This window comes from Portunus trituberculatus, chromosome 3, assembly GCF_017591435.1.
Source record: "Portunus trituberculatus isolate SZX2019 chromosome 3, ASM1759143v1, whole genome shotgun sequence".
NCBI lineage: Eukaryota > Metazoa > Arthropoda > Malacostraca > Decapoda > Portunidae > Portunus > Portunus trituberculatus.
In genome coordinates, this window is record NC_059257.1 from 8,708,193 (window position 1) to 8,726,983 (window position 18,791).

The following is an 18,791-nucleotide window of genomic DNA, read 5'->3' on the forward strand; positions in this document are numbered from 1 at the left end:
TAAACTGCCATGCACTCCTCCTACCATTTCAAGTTTCCAGATCAGTCTCTGGTGTGGTACCTTATCAAAGGCCTTTTTTAAATCCAGATATATTCCATCAGCCCAACCATCTCTTTCCTGTATTACATCTATCACCCTCGAATAGTAACATATCAGGTTTGTCGTGCATGAACGCCCTTTCCTAAAACCAAATTGACACTCACAAAGTATGTCATTTTTCTCCAAGAAGTCTGTCCATCTAGTCTTCACCACCCTCTCACACATCTTAGCTACCACACTTGTAAGTGACACTGGTCTATAGTTCAATGGGTCTCTCTTGTTACCTGATTTATAGATTGGGACAATGTTAGCTCTTTTCCAGTCTTGGGGCACTACGCCTTCCCTTAATGAGGCATCAATTACTTCACAAACTTTTTCTGCCAATTGCTCCCTGCATTCTCTTAAAATCCATCCTGATACCCCATCAGGTCCCACAGCTTTTCTCACTTCTAAACTCCCCATCATGTTCTTGATCTCCTCCACCGTTACTTGAAACTCCTTCATAATCCCTTTCTGTTCCATTACCAGTGGTTTGTCAAAAGCAGTCTCCTTTGTGAATACCTTCCGAAAGCATCCATTCATAGCCTCTGCCATTTCCCTGGGATCTTCACTGTATACTCCATTTACTTCTAAACTTTCAATACTTTCTCTCTTTTTGATGTTGTTGTTCACATGTCTGTAAAAAGCCTTGGTTGGTCTTTACATTTATCAATGTAAAGACCAACCAAGGCTTTTTTACAGACATGTGAACAACAACAATGTGTGTGTGTGTGTGTGTGTGTGTGTGTGTGTGTGAGAGAGAGAGAGAGAGTGAATCTCAAGACAAAAATAAATATATAGTGTAATAAAACACCATTAAAAGAGTGCTGTATAGTTTGCTCTATAAAATACATACAAGAAGAAAATAAAACAATAAATTCACTCTAAAACAGATCAACAAAGTATTATCTAAAAATATAACATACATGTCTATATTCACTGTGGCTGCCTCAAATTATCCATCAATATATCTGGTAAACAAATGTATCAAATATCTGTCCAGCTGCTTCTCTCTCACTATATAAAGGTGTCTTGGGCTGACACTGCCAACAGGAGCAGCCAAGACAAGCTGTCACGTCTCATCAAGGAAGCAAACACACAGGAAGGAAGCCACACTCCCCTCCCTCCCTCAGTCCCTACCTGGCCACAGAGAGTGCAGCCGTGGCCCCTAACACACAAACACAAGCACAAACAAACAAACAAAATAACTGATTGCACCTCTGCCTCCACAGCAACACTTCACACCTCGGCTGTAAGAATGAAGTGCTTGGCGCTGGAAATGTCCAGTCAGTTACTTTAGTAATGCCCAGAAAGAAAGACCAAAGGTAACAGTTCTGAGGTAGAGTGTCTCTCATCACTTCCCTCACCCTGGGCCAAGAGAGTGCAGTGCAGGCTGTGTGTATGAGAGCACACACAGTCTTTGTGACTCTTGGATCTTGTCAGGTGAAGCAGCCAAGGTAAACTTTGGTAGTGTCTAATGCCATGACCTCAAAGTGGACATAATCAGTCTTCCAGCAGCCGGCCACCCTTGGGCCACACACAGGGCTACAGAAGAACGTTACTGAGGACATATCAAATAAATACAATACAAGTTGAATGATCTGGTCAGAAAACAAGAGTGTAATGCCCTTGGGTACTAAGCACCAATGATAACAATAAAAATGAATCACAAAGCTACTAATGCATCACATGCCATTCTGAGACACCCTCACGACCACCACCTGTGTGGAAACAAACACCAAACACACGGTGCACAGAAGCTTCCTCACTGCTTGTCACTCTCTCACTACACAGGTGAGGGCTGGCTACAGCTTAGAGGGGAAGCCGTCAGGCCACGCACCATATAAACCTTTAGGGATCAGCTCCTTCCAGTCACTCAGGAAGGTCTTGCACTCAACGTAAAGCTGTGACTGTCCTTCTGTGGATCCAAGGAGCTCAATTGGGAGTGTGTCTGATGGAGAACTGTGTGTGTGTGTGTGTGTGTGTGTGTGTGTGTGTGTGTGTGTGTGTGTGTGTGTGTGTGTGTGTGTGTGTGTGTGTGTGTGTGTGTGTGTGTGTGTGTTTATGTGTGTGAAGAGTGAAGTATGAAGATGAAGTCAAGTTTTCATGCTGCCCACCACCATCAATGCCTAGAAACTCTTTAAGGATCAATAAAAGAGAATTAAGTAAATGAAAGATAAAATACAGAGAGGAGAGGAGGGAGAGATAGACACAGAAGAGGAAAGGAAAGGAAAGGAAAGGAAAGGAAAGGAAAGGAAAGGAAAGGAGGAGAGAGAGGAGAGGAGAGGAGAGGAGAGGAGAGGAGAGGAGAGGAGAGGAAAGGAAAGGAAAGGAAAGGAAAGGAAAGGAAGGAGAGAAGAGGAGAGGAGACGGGTGCAAGCAGGCCGAGGAGGAGAAGCACGGTTGGGAAGATGAGGGTCCATGGAAATAGGGAAGACAGGATTCATACACCATGGAAGTCAGCATCCCATCCCAGCATAGCTTTGCCTTTCCCATAGAGACCAGAGACCATGTTCTGTCGCTGCGCCTCAAGGTAAGGTACATAGGTGTTTAGTGAGGCACCATTCTCACCTGTGGAGGAAGACCAGTGCTTTAGCCTCACCCCTGCCTTGCTCACCACCCACCATGCACTGCTGAGCTCATGAGGGAAACACTACAGATACACCACTTAGCACACCAGCCACCCAAGATTGCATTACTGTGCTTTACCTGGAAATGTTTCACTTGCTTCTACGAGCTTTACAGATTGAAGTCTTGCATTGTATTACTTAACCAAGAAATTTTTACTTGCTGCTATGACCTTTACAGATTGGAAGTCTTGCACTGTGTTACTTTACCAGGAAATGTTTGACTGTTTCTATGACCTTTACAGATTGAGGCTAGTATTCTCAAACTTTTCTTTGCTTCACCTCCACTATTTCAAAAAGGCTTTATTTAAATTTACACAAGTTTTTTAAGGTAATTTTATGGTTCTAGAGGCAGAGTGACAAGATTCCTACATTATTAACTGGAGAAACACTCTTGAAAACCTCACTAGTCACCTTTGTGGCCTTGAAAATAGTCATGGTGAGAGAATAAAGCATTTTTAAGCAAGTTTTGATGGTTCTAGAGGCAGAGTGACAAGATTTCTACATTATTAACTGGAGAAAAACTCTTGAAAACCCTGCTAGTCATCTCTGTGGCCTTGGAAAATAGTCGTGGTGAGAGCAAAGCATTTCAGAATACAGATCTTAAAGTCTTGCATGTTTGGTGTGCTTGGGTGGAGATTGTGATGAAGAGGATATGAGAAGAGTATATTAAAATTGTCTACTTTCTATATCAGTAAAGGAAGGTTTGTGATTTATCTACAAAGTGCACCTCTAATAGAAATAAGGATTATGCTACAGCTAATGAGGAAATGGACAACTTGAGAAAATACTGGCTTTGGATAAAAATAAGAATCAAGTTACCGGTGAAAAATTTATACCTCTCTTGTGACTTGACCAGCTAATAAAATAAATAAATAAATAAAATAAATAAAAAAACAATAAAAGCATGTGCAGTGAAATTTGGGTAATTTGATTAAGGTTGTCCATTTCTTCACTTGTTAACTCATGCCTCAGTGGTAAGTGACTAATTTAGTGACTATCTATAAGCACCTCTACCACCATTAACCCTTTCAGTGCTGTTTAACCCTTCCACTACTATACACCACCTCTCTCTCTCTCTCTCTCTCTCTCTCTCTCTCTCTCTCTCTCTCTCTCTCTCTCTCTCTCTCACTGAGATGCCCCTTTCAGTTTTGTTAAACCCTTTCACTGCCACATACCATCTCTCTCTCTCTCTCTCTCTCTCTCTCTCACTTATCAAGATGCCCCTTTCAGCTTTGTTTAACCCTTTCAGTGCCACATACCATCTCTCTCTCTCTCTCTCTCTCTCTCTCCTTCTACTTCTCCTTCTCCTTCTCCCTCTCCCTCTCTCTCTCTCACTTACCGAGATGCTTTGCGATGAAGTTAAGCATGAGTCTGTTGTTGATGTCCATGGCAGTGTGAGCGTCCAGCGGGGAGTACACACCAACGAAGGCCCTACCAATGTTGCCAACCAGGAATGGGGTGTCACACTGGTTCTGGTGCACTGTCCCTCTGTGGTTGGTGACAGGTAGGTTAAGGTGCAGAAGTAGTGGTGAAGGAAATGGTGTGTTCCTAACTTGTGTAGGAAAAGTTTACATATTCATACCAAGTTTTCTACTTCCTCTCTCTTTTTTCACTTCCCTAACTCCTTCAGTACTGGAATGCATTTTTATCTTGAGATTTGTGTACGATTAGACCATTTTATTGACATTAGGAAGGGTCTAAGGAGGTCAGAAGATTAATGGCCACAGTCTTCACTATTTTTAACCCATTCAGTACCGGTATGCATTTTTACCTTGAGATTTGTGTACAATTAGACCATTTTACTGACATTAGGAAGGGTCTATGGAGGTCAGAAGATTAATGGCCACAATCTTCACTATTCTAATCCCTCAAACAAGTTTCTGAAGTTGTTTAAAATCACCAAATAGTAAACAGAATGAATGTGAAAACACGTCCTGGTACTGAGGGGTTAATGTAAGAGTTAAGTATTCCCAGTCTGACATCCATACAAGGCTAAACTCAACACCAGGAATTAAGGTAAGGCATTGTAACTTAACCCCTTCAGAAACATATGTAGGGGGTTAAAATAGTGAAGACTGTGGCCATTAATCTTCTGACCTCCATAGACCCTTGCTAATGTCAATAAAATGGTCTAATTGTACACAAATCTCAAGATAAAAATGCATCCCAAGACTGAAGGGGTTAAATAATGAAGACTGTAGCCATTAATCTTCTGACCTTCATAGACCCTTGTTAATGTCAATAAAATGGTCTAATCGTACACAAATCTGAAGGTAAAAATGCATCCCAGTACTGAAAGGGTTAAAATAGTAAAGACTGTGACCATTAATCTTCTGACCTCCATAGACCCTTCCTTAATGTCAATAAAATGGTATAATCATACACAAATCTGAAGGTAAAAATGCATCCCAGTACTGAAGGGGTTAAACAAATGGAGGAGCAGAGAACATACTTTATGGTGACGAAGGTGGTGGTGTCTGCGGGGAGGGAGCTCATGGCCTGCAGGTTGGCATCAGACTGGAATGCTTCAGTGGAGATGCAGATGAGAGGCTGAGACACGTTGCCACACACCTCTGTCACTCGGTCCTTGATTGGGAACATCCACGGGTCAAGGGAGACGCCAATTCTGAGGAGACGAGCAGGAAAGATTGTGAGAGTGAAAGGAATTAAAATGTGAGGATACTGACTGTCATGCAAGCACTTTATGTTGTGGCTCATGTGATTTATTTATTATTTTTTAAGCAGGAGGGAAGCCAGCAAAGGGAAAAAATGTAATAATAAATAAATAAATAAATAAATAAATAAATAAATAAATAAAAGCCCAGTGGTTCCTTGAAAAAGTGAAGAGTTAGCCAAAATTAAGGAACAAATGTCTTGAAATGCACTCTGCACCATTATGGAGGTTGTCTTGTACAGCAGCAATAGCTCAAAACCTTAACATTTCCTTAAAAGATTGGGGTCTTAACCAATTAGTTTTATACTCTAGCATTTACAGTGACTCTACCTCCACTACAAGAAAACATCAAATTCAGGCTACAATCATCAGCCCTTTAACCCCTTCAGTACTATGATACACTTCCATATTTATTCTACTTACTATTTCATGATTTAATACAGCTTCAGAAACTCATGTAGGGGATTAAAATAGTGATGACTCTGGCCATTAATCTTCTGACCTCCATAGATCCTAACGTCAATAAAATGGTCTAATCGTACACAAATCTCAAGGTAAAAATACATCCCAGTATTGAAGGGGTTAAGCTGACAAAAAAGCATTGCCTATTTTCTCCTCTTCTAAGACAGAATATTTGACCAATTTCAAAATATTTAGGCTGCTGAAAAATGTTGAGGAATATTTTGTTTCTTCCGACAGAAACAAAAGAACAAGTTGTGAATCAGAACACACTTGAATCTCTTGTCCATGGCAAGTGTGGTAATGGCCGTGACACCACCAAAGGAGTGGCCGCTCATGACAGGGTGGGAGAGGTCCAGGGCGTCACACAGCTGCTGCAGGTCGAAGGTGGACGGCAGCTCATTCTTGGCCTGCCCCTGGTTCAGCTTCTCTAAGGCGTCCAGGGCTCGGATGCTCTCCTCCACACGCACCTTGATCTAATAAAAGAGGCAAGATTCATTAACCCCTTCAGTACCATGACGTGTTTCTATATTCATTGTGTTTACTATTTGGTGATTTTATACAGCTTCAGAAACTCACTTGAGAGGTAAAGACAAAGATAAAGATAAACACAAACACACACACATCGCATAGTAAAACACTGAGGAAGGGAAGATGTCTGAGAGATGTTAAAAAATATAGTTTCCTGCTAAGATGTGTTGAGACTTGGAACAGTTTGAGTGAAGAAGTGGTGTCAGGAATGAGTGTCCATAGTTTTAAAGAAAAATTGGATAAGTGTAGATATGGAGACGGGGCCACACAAGCATAAAGCCCAGGCCCTGTAAAACTACAACTAGGTAAATACACACACACACACACACACACCTCACATACACACACACACACTCTCTCACCTGCTGGCTTCTGAGTTCATATTCCTTCACATCAGGAGGCAAAGTCTTGTAGAGAATGTAATCCCGCTTCCCATCTTCATTGAGAACAAAACTTGCACATGCTGAGCTGTCCCTGAAGGCAGAACACAACCACCATCAACACAACACTCCATTACACACACCCTGGGCTTGATACACCTAACACTGTCACAACACTCCACTAAACACACCCTAGCCTTGATACACCTACAAGAACACTAGCACATCACCATCAACATCAACACTTCACTACACACACCCTGGAAACACCCTGAGCCTTGATATACTTACAAGAACACTGTCACAACACCATCATCAGCACTTCACAACACCCCCTGCAAACACCCAGAGCCTCGAACACTAATACCAAGCCAGAGAAACACTAGCATTTGTATCCGAGTCAATATCAAAGTGTCTTCAAGAATTCACCTCCACTGCTGTTACTAATCTATCAATATCAAGTTTTCCAGGCTCATCATTACCACTATCCCTGTCCTTTGGCTAATTCTACCAGCTCTATAAGAGGCTGGTGACTGAGTGAGCCTTCCTTCTTAATGTTTTTGGTGCTCTTGGCCAGTCCTCCTCTCTTACATTAAAATAAAAAATCTTGAACAGTGACAATGAAACCATCCACAAATGAACTGTAAATAATGACTAATACTGAGGCATTCATTGTTTTATATGGTGCTCATTGTAACCTCACCACCACCACCACCACCACTTACCTATGCTCCACCGCCACCACAAAGCCATGGGAGGCCAACTCAGAGCAGACGGTGCTGTAGATGGACCGGTTGGCACTCAGACCATGAGAGAACACCACCACTGGCCATTTCTGAGTCTTCATCAAGGCGGCCTCCCACACTGCTGGGGTCGCCACGTTCCCTGAGAGTGGAGATTGTTTAGGTGGTGGTGGTGGTGAATGTTGGCTAGAAATCGTGGTGGTGGTGAATGATGGCTAGAAATGGTGGTGGTGATGGCTGTGGCTAAAGATAGTGGTGATGGTGATGGCTGTGGTGGTGGTAGTAATGGTAACTACAGCAGCTGCAATAATGAACCTGGTAACTCAAATGACAGTGATGGTAGTGGTAGTGATGGCAGTGATAATAATAGTGACTTGAGTGTAACCTTCGACTAATATGACAGTGGCAGCACAGATAGGCTCAATTCTAACAATGACAACTCTAAGGCCAATGTCAAAAAATCCAAGTTTTGAGAAGAGCAGGTATGAAATATTGCATTCTTTATTAACTATCAGTAATTACAACAAATGAGCGCCAGTGTAGCTCCCCAGATGCATGGACGACATTGGCCATTATAGCACTGATAGACTGATGAATTTCTAGTTTAATGGTGTGCTTATCAACAATTGGCCCTTCTAGCTCTCAGCCCTAGAATTCAAAGGACAGAGAACACCACACTTACTCATTTTCCAGTTGAAGAGCATGCTGAAGAGAGAAGGGATGGAGGGAGCAATGAAGGACGCCAGGCCCCTTGTGTACTCATCTCCCAGGAACCACGGAGTCCAGTTGTGTGCCTGAGACTAGGGAAAAGGGAGAGTAAATGGGGGTATCTAGTATTAGAGCTAAGGGAGAACTGGTGGTGGAGTGATTAAGAAGTGTAAGGGAAGGCTGTGTTGATAAATAAGAATGTTTTTAGAGAAATGAGAAGTGTTTTTCTTTTCTTTTTTTTATGCAGGATGGGGAAGCCAGCCAATGGTAACAAAAATAAAAAATTAAACTAAATAAATAAATAATAGGCCCACTTGACTGACAGTACCCTTAATTATTTCAGGATGCAATTTTACCATGAGTTTTTGGTAGGATTAGACTATCTTATTGACATTAGGAAGCATCTATGGAGGTCAGAAGATTAATGGCCCGAGTAAGAGAGTTAGCTAAAAGTCTGGAACAAATGTACTAAAACCCTCTTAAAAGAAGTCAAGTCGTTGGAAGATGGAAATACAGAAGCAGGCAGGGAGTTCGGCAGAGTAAATGTGGATATCTTGTGTTAGAGGTATGAAGGGAAAACTGAGTGGGTAAGAAATTTAAGGGGAGACCTGTGTATATAGAAAGGGGTGTTTTTAGAGATGAGAAGTGTAAGGCAAGAAAGACAGAGGATAGGTATGTAGATAAAGTAAAGATCAATAAGAGAAATACTTCAAGAATCTGTCTAATCCTCTTTTTTTGAGAGATGAGAAGTTTAAGGGTAGAAAGAGGATAGAGGGTAGGTATGTAGAGTATTTAAACATCAATAAGAGAAACATTTAAGAAAACCTGGCCAATCATCACTGTGGCCTTTAAGAACAGTCATGGTGAGAGAGCAAAGCATTTCAGAGTATGCCTGGTGAAGGTGCTGTGGCCTCACCTGCAGGTTGGACACTTTGCAGGGGTAGTAGAGGCGCATCAGAGTGCCGTCCTTGCAGCGCCCCATCATGATGTCCACACACCCCACCACATGAGGCCCTGCACACACACAAACACACACCAATCAATACTAAGAGAACACAGAAAAAAAAAAAAAAAAAAAAAAAAAAAAAGACGGTTGGATTTACCAGACTAATATGAAATGTCTAAAATAAAACATCAATGGAATTAGCAGTAAGCTGGATAAAAAAACACACACAAATAAAAACACTGATATACAGATAAGACAGCCTAACCTAAACTTTACTTAAATCCTGTACATATACTACACCAAACACAACACACACACACACCTTGCGGGATGGGTGTGTGGGTGGTGAAGCGTGGTGTCTGCCAAGCCGCCATGGTGCTGAAGGCAGTGTTCAGCGATCCCAGCATCAGCAGTGCCGCCTAGCTATCTGAAACACAATACATCACATGAGTACTTCTATTTGTGGAGTGATGCATTGAGTTGTCCATCTCTGCTTTTCCTGGTGAAGATAGTGAGAAAGTGACATCTTATTGCACTGTCTCTAGTTGGATTTACTTGACATAGCATACAAACATAAATATCTTAGTAGTTATAAGTTAATTCCTTCAGTACCAAGACACAGTTTCATATATTACTGTTTGGTGATTCTATACAGCTTCAGAAACTTACATGGGAATTAAGAATAGTGAAGACTCTGGCCATTAATCTTCTGGCATCAATAAACCTTTCCTAATGTAAATGAAATAATCTTATAATACCCAAAACTTATATGTAGTAAAAATGTGTCCCAGGACTAAATAGGCTAAATTGTATCTATATTGTAAGCAGAGATATCAAATTGCACTGATTGGATTTATTTGACAAAAGCAAACATTTATATCTCACTCACAATAACTCAAGCTATCTTTACTGATGCATCACTGACACCACCACATAATGACGCACCCTGCCAGTCTGTTTAGCATCACCTTGCCAACTTGCAACACACAACCTGCTGTCCTCATTCTCATTACTCAACAAAACATATTATTCATATCTGACTACTTATAAACACCCTGCCAGTCTGTTTATCATCACCTGGCCAGCTTACAACACCAAATTTACTTCCCTCATTGTCTTTACTCAACAAAAGACAATCATCCTGCTGCCTGCATTATCTTTATTCAAAACAAACATTTATATCTGACTCATTATAAACACCCTGCCAGTCTGTTTATCATCACCTGGCCAGCTTGCAACAACAAAGTCTGCTTCCCTCATTGTCTTTACTCAAAAAAAACATTTATATCTGACTAATCATAAGCACCCACTTATTGAGACACCCCTGCCTGTGTCAAGCTTCATGTGGCCAGACTGTACTGTCCCTATCACACACAGACACACACACACACACACACATTGCAATACTAAGAGCTACAACCTTATCAGCAAGACATGATAGAGACCCGACAAGTGACAAACAAACCACTCCTCTCCCCCGGTGCACCTCGCCCAACCCACACTATCAGTACTGCCAAAGTTCAATGTTTTCAGGGAACAAAGCAACAATGGAGTGGTGTGATGGCTTGAAATTAATGGCAGTTATTTATTTATTTTATTCAATATTTTTGATGTGACAAGACAGTGATGACTCAAAATTAATGGCGGTTATTTATTTATTTATTCATTATCTTTTTATACTGGAGAAGACAGCAAAGAGCAACAAATATATAAAAAAAGAAGGCCCATTTGAGTGCTGGAAAATATGAAGGAGTAAGAGGAAGAGGTAATGATCTTATGCATATTAGTAGTTAGAAATAATATATATATACTACTACATCTTCTACTGTGATGTTGACTACTACTATTACTACTGTTGCTATATATATTCTAGAGACTTCAAGGTTTCAAGACTTTTATCCCACACTTTTGGCTAATTCTATTTGATCTTTAAGGGAGCTGGCATTCAAGTGGGTCTCTCTCTCTCTCTCTCTCTCTCTCTCTCTCTCTCTCTCTCTCTCTCTCTCTCTCTCTCTCTCTCTCTCTCTCTCTCTCTCTCTCTCTCCATTTAAGCCTTGCACTGGGAACACAGTAACCTCAGAACAAGTGTCTGGGAATAACAAGAATAGAAGTGGGTAAAGAAAAAGGCATAATTAGAACAGAACAATAAAAACAAAACAAACAATAAGACTACCACAAGAACATCACCACATCACCACACCACATGAATCACCACCACACCACACCACACCACATGATTCACCACACCACCACAACACAGGAAACCAAAACACCAGACATATATTTTTTTACCATAAGCCTGACACACCACCACCACCACCACCACCACCACCACCACCACCAGCAAGCCTTATCTCAAAGCGACCCTGGCCAAACCTGAACTCCCTGCCAAAGGTCAACACTGATACCAAATGAATATCAGCAAAGTCACAAACATTTTTAGAGGAAAGGCAATGATAATATGGGTCCAGGGAGCACTGTACCCTCCATCACGCCACTGGAGGAGGAGGAGGAGGAGGAGGAGGAGGAGGAGGAGGAGAGGAGGAGGAGGAGGAAAGAGATAAAGTATAAGAGGAATATAAACACAGGAGGAATGGGAAGGCAGAAAAGCAATAAATAAAAAGGAATGAAATGGGGAATAGAAAGAGAAGAGAAGAGAAGAGGAGGAGGAAAAGAGATAAAAGTATAAGAGGAATAGAGATGCAGGAGGAAATAGGAATAGGAAAATAGAAAAGCAATAAGAGGAATGAAAAGAGGAGGAGGAGGAGGAGGAGGAGGAGGAGGAGGAGGAGGAGGAGGAGGAGGAGGAGGAGGAGGAGAAATAGAGGGAGATGTAAATATGTGTGGGAGAGAAGGAACAGACAGATTTAACTGGATAGAAAGAAAATTGGAGGAATGAATAGAGAGAAACAGAAAGGAGGAAGAAGAGACAGGAGAAAGACAAAAATGATAAGATACAAAGAGAAAAAACAAGATACAGAAAACGAAGAAGTCAAGAAAAAGGAAGAGAGATAAGGGAGGAGGAAGAGGAAGTGATAAAGATGAAGACACAAACAATACGCAGGTTATGCAACATTTCACAAAACACCAGCAAAAGTAAATAAAGCAATACAGTCCACACACACACACACACACACACACACACACACACACACACACACACACACACACACTGGGAGATGAGGTGATAACAGGCAGGGTTTTCATATCTGATACTGGTTAACCCCTTCAGTACTGGGACACATTTTTACCTTGAGATTTGTGTACCATTAGACCATTTTATTGACATTAGGAAGGGTCTATGGAGGTCAGAAGATTAATGGCCAAAGTCTTCACTATTTTAATCCCCCACATGAGTTTCTGAAGCTGTATAAAATCACCAAATAGTCACCAGAATGAATATGGAAATGTGTCATGCTACTGAAGGGGTTAACTGTATGTAGGGAAAAGAGAGAGAGAGAGAGAGAGAGAGAGAGAGAGAGAGAGAGAGAGAGAGAGAGAGAGAGAGAGCATTTTGAGGGTTTATGGGATGACTAATCTGTGTTTCTATTATATTCTTGTACATTCCCTCTTTTCTTATGTTTTTATGGGATGTTAGATGGAACTAGGAAGCTTTGTTCATGCAGGGACTGTCACGTGTATGTCTGACAGCCTCTCACAGCTTCCCTCTCTTCTTATGTTCTTCTATAGAGGTTTCATTACATATCACTGAATTTACTAAAGGATGGTAAGTATTTGCAGCCATGGGTTAAAAGTGTTATTGAGTTATCTAAATAGGAACCACAATAAATCTAGATAACACTAAAGATTACTAAAAAAAGAAGTATTTAAGAGTTTCAAACAAGCTGAGAACGAAAGATCTACTCCACTCAAGTCACAAAGAAAAGATAAAGCAAGCACAACAATGAAAATAAAGTTGATTGTTGTGAAAATGAAGAAAAAAAGAAAAGGAAGGAAAGAGAAAATTAATAACTATAGAAAGTAATCATGAAAACACAACACACCAGAGAGAGAGAGAGAGAGAGAGAGAGAGAGAGAGAGAGAGAGAGAGAGAGAGAGATTGATAACCTCAAAATAAATAACAAAAGCAGTCACAATACAACACACCAACACAAAAAAATTTAAATAAAATTAATTACCATAAAATAATAATAATAAAAAAAAAAAAAAAAAGGCAACCAACACTGAAAAATTAGAAGAAAATCAATTACCATAAAAAAAAAAAAAGAAAAGAAAAGAAAAAATGAATAACCACAACACAAATCACAACAAAACCCACCACCACCACCACCACCACCACCACTAGCGCTAACCCTTACAGTGTGGTGCCGGCCGCCACACTCGGCACGCCCCACGCCCAGGCTGTCTCCGTCACCACTGAGCACACACTGGATGGGGAGAACACAGGCAGGCTGGCCCAGATAAGGGAGATAAGGTGCAGGGAACAGGGTTAGAGGAGCAAGGAAAGTGGGTGATAGCAACTGTATGATGGTTTATTAAGAGTGTTTGTATAGGGGTGTGTGTGTGTGTGTGTGTGTGTGTGTGTGTGTGTGTGTGTGTGTGTGTGTGTGTGTGTGTGTGTTTTTTTTTCATTAGTTTATTTCACTTTCTACCTTTTTGTGTGTGTTTTGTGCTAGTTTTAATAATTTTCAGCGGTGTGCGTTTGTACGTCCATTTGTGTGTGCATGTCAATTATACACAGACTCAAGAGACAATGAATAATTAAAGATGTATATCAATGAATGAATAAATGAAAAAGAAAGCACAAAAGGAACCTATAATATTAACATCCTCCTCCTTTTTCTATGTCACACACACACACACACACACACACACACACACGTCTCCCTACATACCACACCAACAAACAAATCAATAACAGATGCAGAGATAAGGAAAGGCAAGGCAGCAATATACTACACATGACAGGAAGGCAGCAGTCTCACCCTCATTCCTCTCCCTTTGTTCAAACACACATGGTAATTTTAACCTCTTCAGTACTAGGTCACATTTTTCACCTTGAGTTGTGTGCACGATTAAGCCATTTTATTGACATTATGTAAGGTTGATGTAGGTCAGAAGATTAATTGCCACAGTCTTCGCTAGTTTAATCCTCAATTGAGTTTCTGATTCTGTATAAAATCACCAAATAGTCACCAGAATGAATATGGAAATGTGTCAAGGTACTGAAGGGGTTAAGATTAGTAATTAAGAGAGTAGAGAATAGGAAGAATAGTACAAACAGTTAATAAAGGAGAATATATTACCATACCAAATAGGAAAAGTAAAATGGAGGCAATATGTTAATAATACTTAGAAAACTAGTCACACAAAAACAAAACAAAAAAAATAAAAATAAAATAAAATAACCACACACACACACACACACAGTAAACTTAAGAAAAGAATAGGAAGAGTAATATAAATTAGTTAACCAAGAAGAAAATATTAACTTAACAAATAACAATGATTCTCTTGAGGCAAACATTAGCCATACACCCTAAATAACAATATGTACATTAACCCCTTCAGTACCATGCCGTGTTTTGTTATTCATTCTGGTGACTATTTGGTGATTTTATATAGCTTCAGAAACTCATGTGGGGATTAGAATAGTGAAGACTCTGGCCATTATTCTTCTGACCTCCATAGACCTTCCTTACACAAATAAAATTGTCTAATCATACCCAAAAATCATGGTAAAAGTGTCTGTAATGAAAGGGTTAAAGTAAAAAAATAAAGAAAAATACAGGTGTTTCCTTGGCCCTCACCTGGCATCCCAGCCCAGCGTTGCCTCAGCAGTCACCACCTGAAGCCAGCCCACTCCTAACAGGCTGAGTGGTGTGTTAGAGCATGCATAAGAGAGAGATATTAGGGTCAGTATGAGCTCTTTCACTGCCGACACTCTATTCATAATTAGTATGTGGATATATCCTTTCTAACCCCTCCAGTACTAAGATGCATTTCCATATTTATTCTAGTGACTATTTAGTGATTTTATAGTTTCAGATACTCAGGTGGGGGATTAAAATAGTGAAGACTGTGGCCATTAAGCTTTTCACCTCCATAGATCTTTCCTGATGTCAATAAAATGGTCTAATCACACACAAATCTCACGGTAAAATTGTGTCCCAATACTGAAGGGGTTAATATAAGAGTGTATTTGTTTGCATTTTTCATTTATGAGTCCTGTTTTTCTAGTTATCAAAGGGAATTATTGCATTTTTCAACCAATACACCACATGTCACTCTACACATTCTCACGGTCTAGATCACACTTCTACCAGCATTTGTAACCTAATTCTACCCTATCGGAAATTAATAATAACTTCAGGACAGCCTTAGGTTAGGTTTGGTTTCCCCACCCTAAAACCTCACTTTCCCAGGAGGTCCCTAAGCTTGTTAGACATAGGGAAAAAGAAATAAATGATAGGATATATTGGTTGAAACACAAATTTACCTAAAAAAATATTCCACACATTACTTTTAGTGCTGTTAATTGCTGTTTATGGCAGTTAAAGAGTTAAAAATAGTGTAGTTATTAATTGCTCCTATTACTATCACTCATTACTACCTAATTAAACCTTCATCCCTGAGACAAGGTCGGTGGCTTATCAACTGCTGCCTCTCTTTGTAACTCCGAGGAAAGTGGGAGTGATAAGTGATGTAACGTGTTATGTAAAGAGACAGAGTGTGCGGGGCTGGTAAGGGCCTTGCAGGGTAGTCAATAGTCACCCATCACCATACACAACGGGATACTATTGGAGGTAACACTAGTATCTTACTCACAGGGCTGGGTTACGCTACTGATACATTGCCAGCACCTGTCACACACACACTCACACACACACAGAGCATTCAGTCACTTACCTTAACCAATAAAAGGTATCCCGAGCAGTGTCCCGGGAAGGAAGGACCAGCGGGCTAGCAGTGACCACCCCGCACCACCACCACTACCGCCGCCGCCTCTGCCGAGGATGCGGTAACAAGTACTGTTTGTCATCCTTGAGTCTTGACCACAATAAAACTGCCCACACACACACACACACACACACACACACACTCTCTCTCTCTCTCTCTCAATTAAGAGGATGATATTGTGTCTCTAATTTTGATGTTTTGAATTAATAATGTAAGTTTTACTTGTGTGTTTACCAATCTCTGGCCTCGATCGCCTCCTTCCTACCCTTTGTTACCGTGACAAAATATTAGCGTAGACGAGTACAGTGTCATGGGGTATATTTATGTACAGACGCCAGCCCTTGACTCCTTGCCAATCCTAGTCATATAATTTCTTGGTACCAATTAACACCTGGTGCCTCCCCTCCCCCATTACACACAGACAGACAGACAGACACCGGCCCACTCTCCAGAGCAGTGTGTGGCCGAGTATACGTGTCGCTCTGGGTCCAACTCTAGGAATATATGCCCTAGAATCCTTGGTCGAACCAGTGAGCACCCCCCCTTGATGAGGAAAGACAACACACACACACACACACACACACACACACACACACACACACACACACACGGTGACCAGCAGGTGATCGTTAGTACATACACGAGCCACCTACCCTCATAACCTCAGGCCGAGAGCAGCCGCGGCCGGAGGTGTCGGTCTGGGTCCAGCCAGGGAGCTCCTCCTTTGATAACGAAAGACAAGTCAACACACACACACACACACACACACACACACACACACACACACACACACACACACACACACACACAGCCAGCCACCCACCCATTCACCCCCACACCCTCCGGCCGGGAGGTGGGTGAGGGTGGGGTCCAGCCGCTGGCCACCCCCTCGATGACGTCACACATATACGTTACTTAAATCATTTTGAAAATGAGGATTCCCAAAAAGCAAGCTGGGCATGAATGCTATAAAAATTCTGAATGGTTATAAATCAAAACTAATTCTTAAAATATAAAAGTAGTGCCTGGATGAGGAATAATAAAAATATTTTAAAAAATACACTAAATAAAGTGTTAAAATTTCGACATACTAGAAAACAATTCTAAAGTCAACCAATTTCATTCAACATGATCGATAACGTCTTTTAAAAATTATGACAACCATTTCGATATATCAAAACCTGCCAACACGCCGAATTAGAAAAATAATTATTCAAGAAGTGACGTTTATTACAACATTAACAGGGCTATAAATCAATCTTAAAGTCCACATATTTAAATTATCAGGAACCCTACACACTTTTTTCATCATAAACTTACCTTTGAAAACCCACACACTCCGCTATAACCTCAAATAAAAAAACATTGATAGCGGGGGTAAAAATTTTGACGTATTTTCGCCCTCTTATTTGAGTAATAAACACCCTCTAAATCACCGTACTTCACTCGACTCACGCATGGAAGATACGTAAAACACAACGAACTATCATTAGAAACCCTTAAAATGTAGTTGTGACGCGAAGATAAATAAACCAAGACAAATAAATAATAGTGGAAGTCGACGATCAGTGACCGGTGGGGCACTCGAGCGGGATCGAGTCGGTGATGACGTCACAGCCTTGCTGCTTGTGACGTCACATGATCACATCCCATCCCCTTCCCATCACTGGGCCTCCATAATATATAATTCCGGCAACTACGGATATATTTCAGCATCAGACATGAGAGGTTAGGCCTATGGCTCCACTTAGAGATCTGTCTGGCCTGTAATGAATGAGACATAGGCAGATAATGGCTGAGAGAGTGGCAGCGGGTCAGGGGATCGGTTTGTTTACGCATTGAAGGGTTGAATTATTATTCTTTTTTATCTAGTATCTGCAGGCGTTAATTCACTGATATGTTGTCCTGAGGTTACCAACGTTAGACTATGACATGGCAGCACCGTGAAATGATGAGGTACACCAATATATCACTTACGTTAACCGAAGAATGATCGGTGGCGGCCGGCAGCGTCATCAGCAGGCACCCCGGTTGTGACCCACCCACACACACTGTCCACTTTGCCCTCACCGGTGTATAAACAATAGCCTCTGATTACTGAGAGACTACCTTATTATCAATATCTTCGTCTTCACGCTTCACACCGCCTTTGCCCTGCCAAGCTGCCATCACAGCAGCTGCCAGGTTACGGCCTGCAGCAGCAGCGGTAAACTAAAGGGCGGGGACCACGGTCCACTGCTGCAGCAACCAGTTTGTACGGGACACGTTTAGGCAACAATATTAAGATTAATTTGCCGAAATCAACACGGATATACATATTTTTAAATATGTATACATTTACGTGTGCATATGTGCATATATGTACGTACGTATGTGTGTATATCGGCTCCCTACTTAATGAAGCAGTTTTCTTACCTATATTTTAAACAAAAGTGACATCAGTCATCCTTTTATCATGGCAGTTGCCATTGGCTACAGCTGCCTCCGACATAGCCTTGCCTTCCTGTGTAAAGCAAAAGCAATGGTTCCCAAGTTCCCAACCTGCGGTACTCGTACCTCTAGCGGTTCAGTACGTGAAGGCCTTCCAGGTGGCACACGAGCACTAACGGGATCATATGCGATTTTTAATTAAATGAATTTAATTAATTTCTTATATATAAAAAAAAAATGTTTATTGCTTTACACAGGATAATGTTGGCTGGATCAGCTGGTGGAGAAACA

At 41.1% G+C, this 18,791-nt stretch overlaps 1 protein-coding gene across 13 annotated transcripts; it reads right to left on the reverse strand.

The window, feature by feature from the left end:
* Positions 1–894: 894 nt before the first annotated feature.
* On the reverse strand, positions 895–18,254 carry LOC123507537 (platelet-activating factor acetylhydrolase-like). 13 transcript variants are annotated; one of them, XM_045260469.1, is made up of 14 exons: positions 18,048–18,254; positions 16,724–16,792; positions 16,020–16,117; positions 14,921–14,983; positions 13,469–13,537; positions 9,472–9,576; positions 9,120–9,217; positions 8,178–8,295; positions 7,478–7,637; positions 6,735–6,846; positions 6,115–6,317; positions 5,161–5,334; positions 4,048–4,196; positions 895–2,649 (listed from the first exon to the last, which is right to left on the reverse strand). In XM_045260469.1, the coding sequence occupies exons 6-14, from the start codon at positions 9,554–9,556 to the stop codon at positions 2,522–2,524; spliced, it is 1,227 nt and encodes a 408-aa protein (XP_045116404.1). In that variant the 5' UTR covers positions 9,557–9,576; positions 13,469–13,537; positions 14,921–14,983; positions 16,020–16,117; positions 16,724–16,792; positions 18,048–18,254; the 3' UTR covers positions 895–2,521. The 13 variants fall into 13 exon arrangements, with proteins under 13 accessions (XP_045116404.1, XP_045116477.1, XP_045116395.1 ...); XM_045260542.1 differs by having other exon boundaries at positions 895–1,996; positions 13,469–13,561; XM_045260460.1 differs by having other exon boundaries at positions 13,469–13,561.
* Between the last annotated feature and the right edge of the window lie 537 nt (positions 18,255–18,791).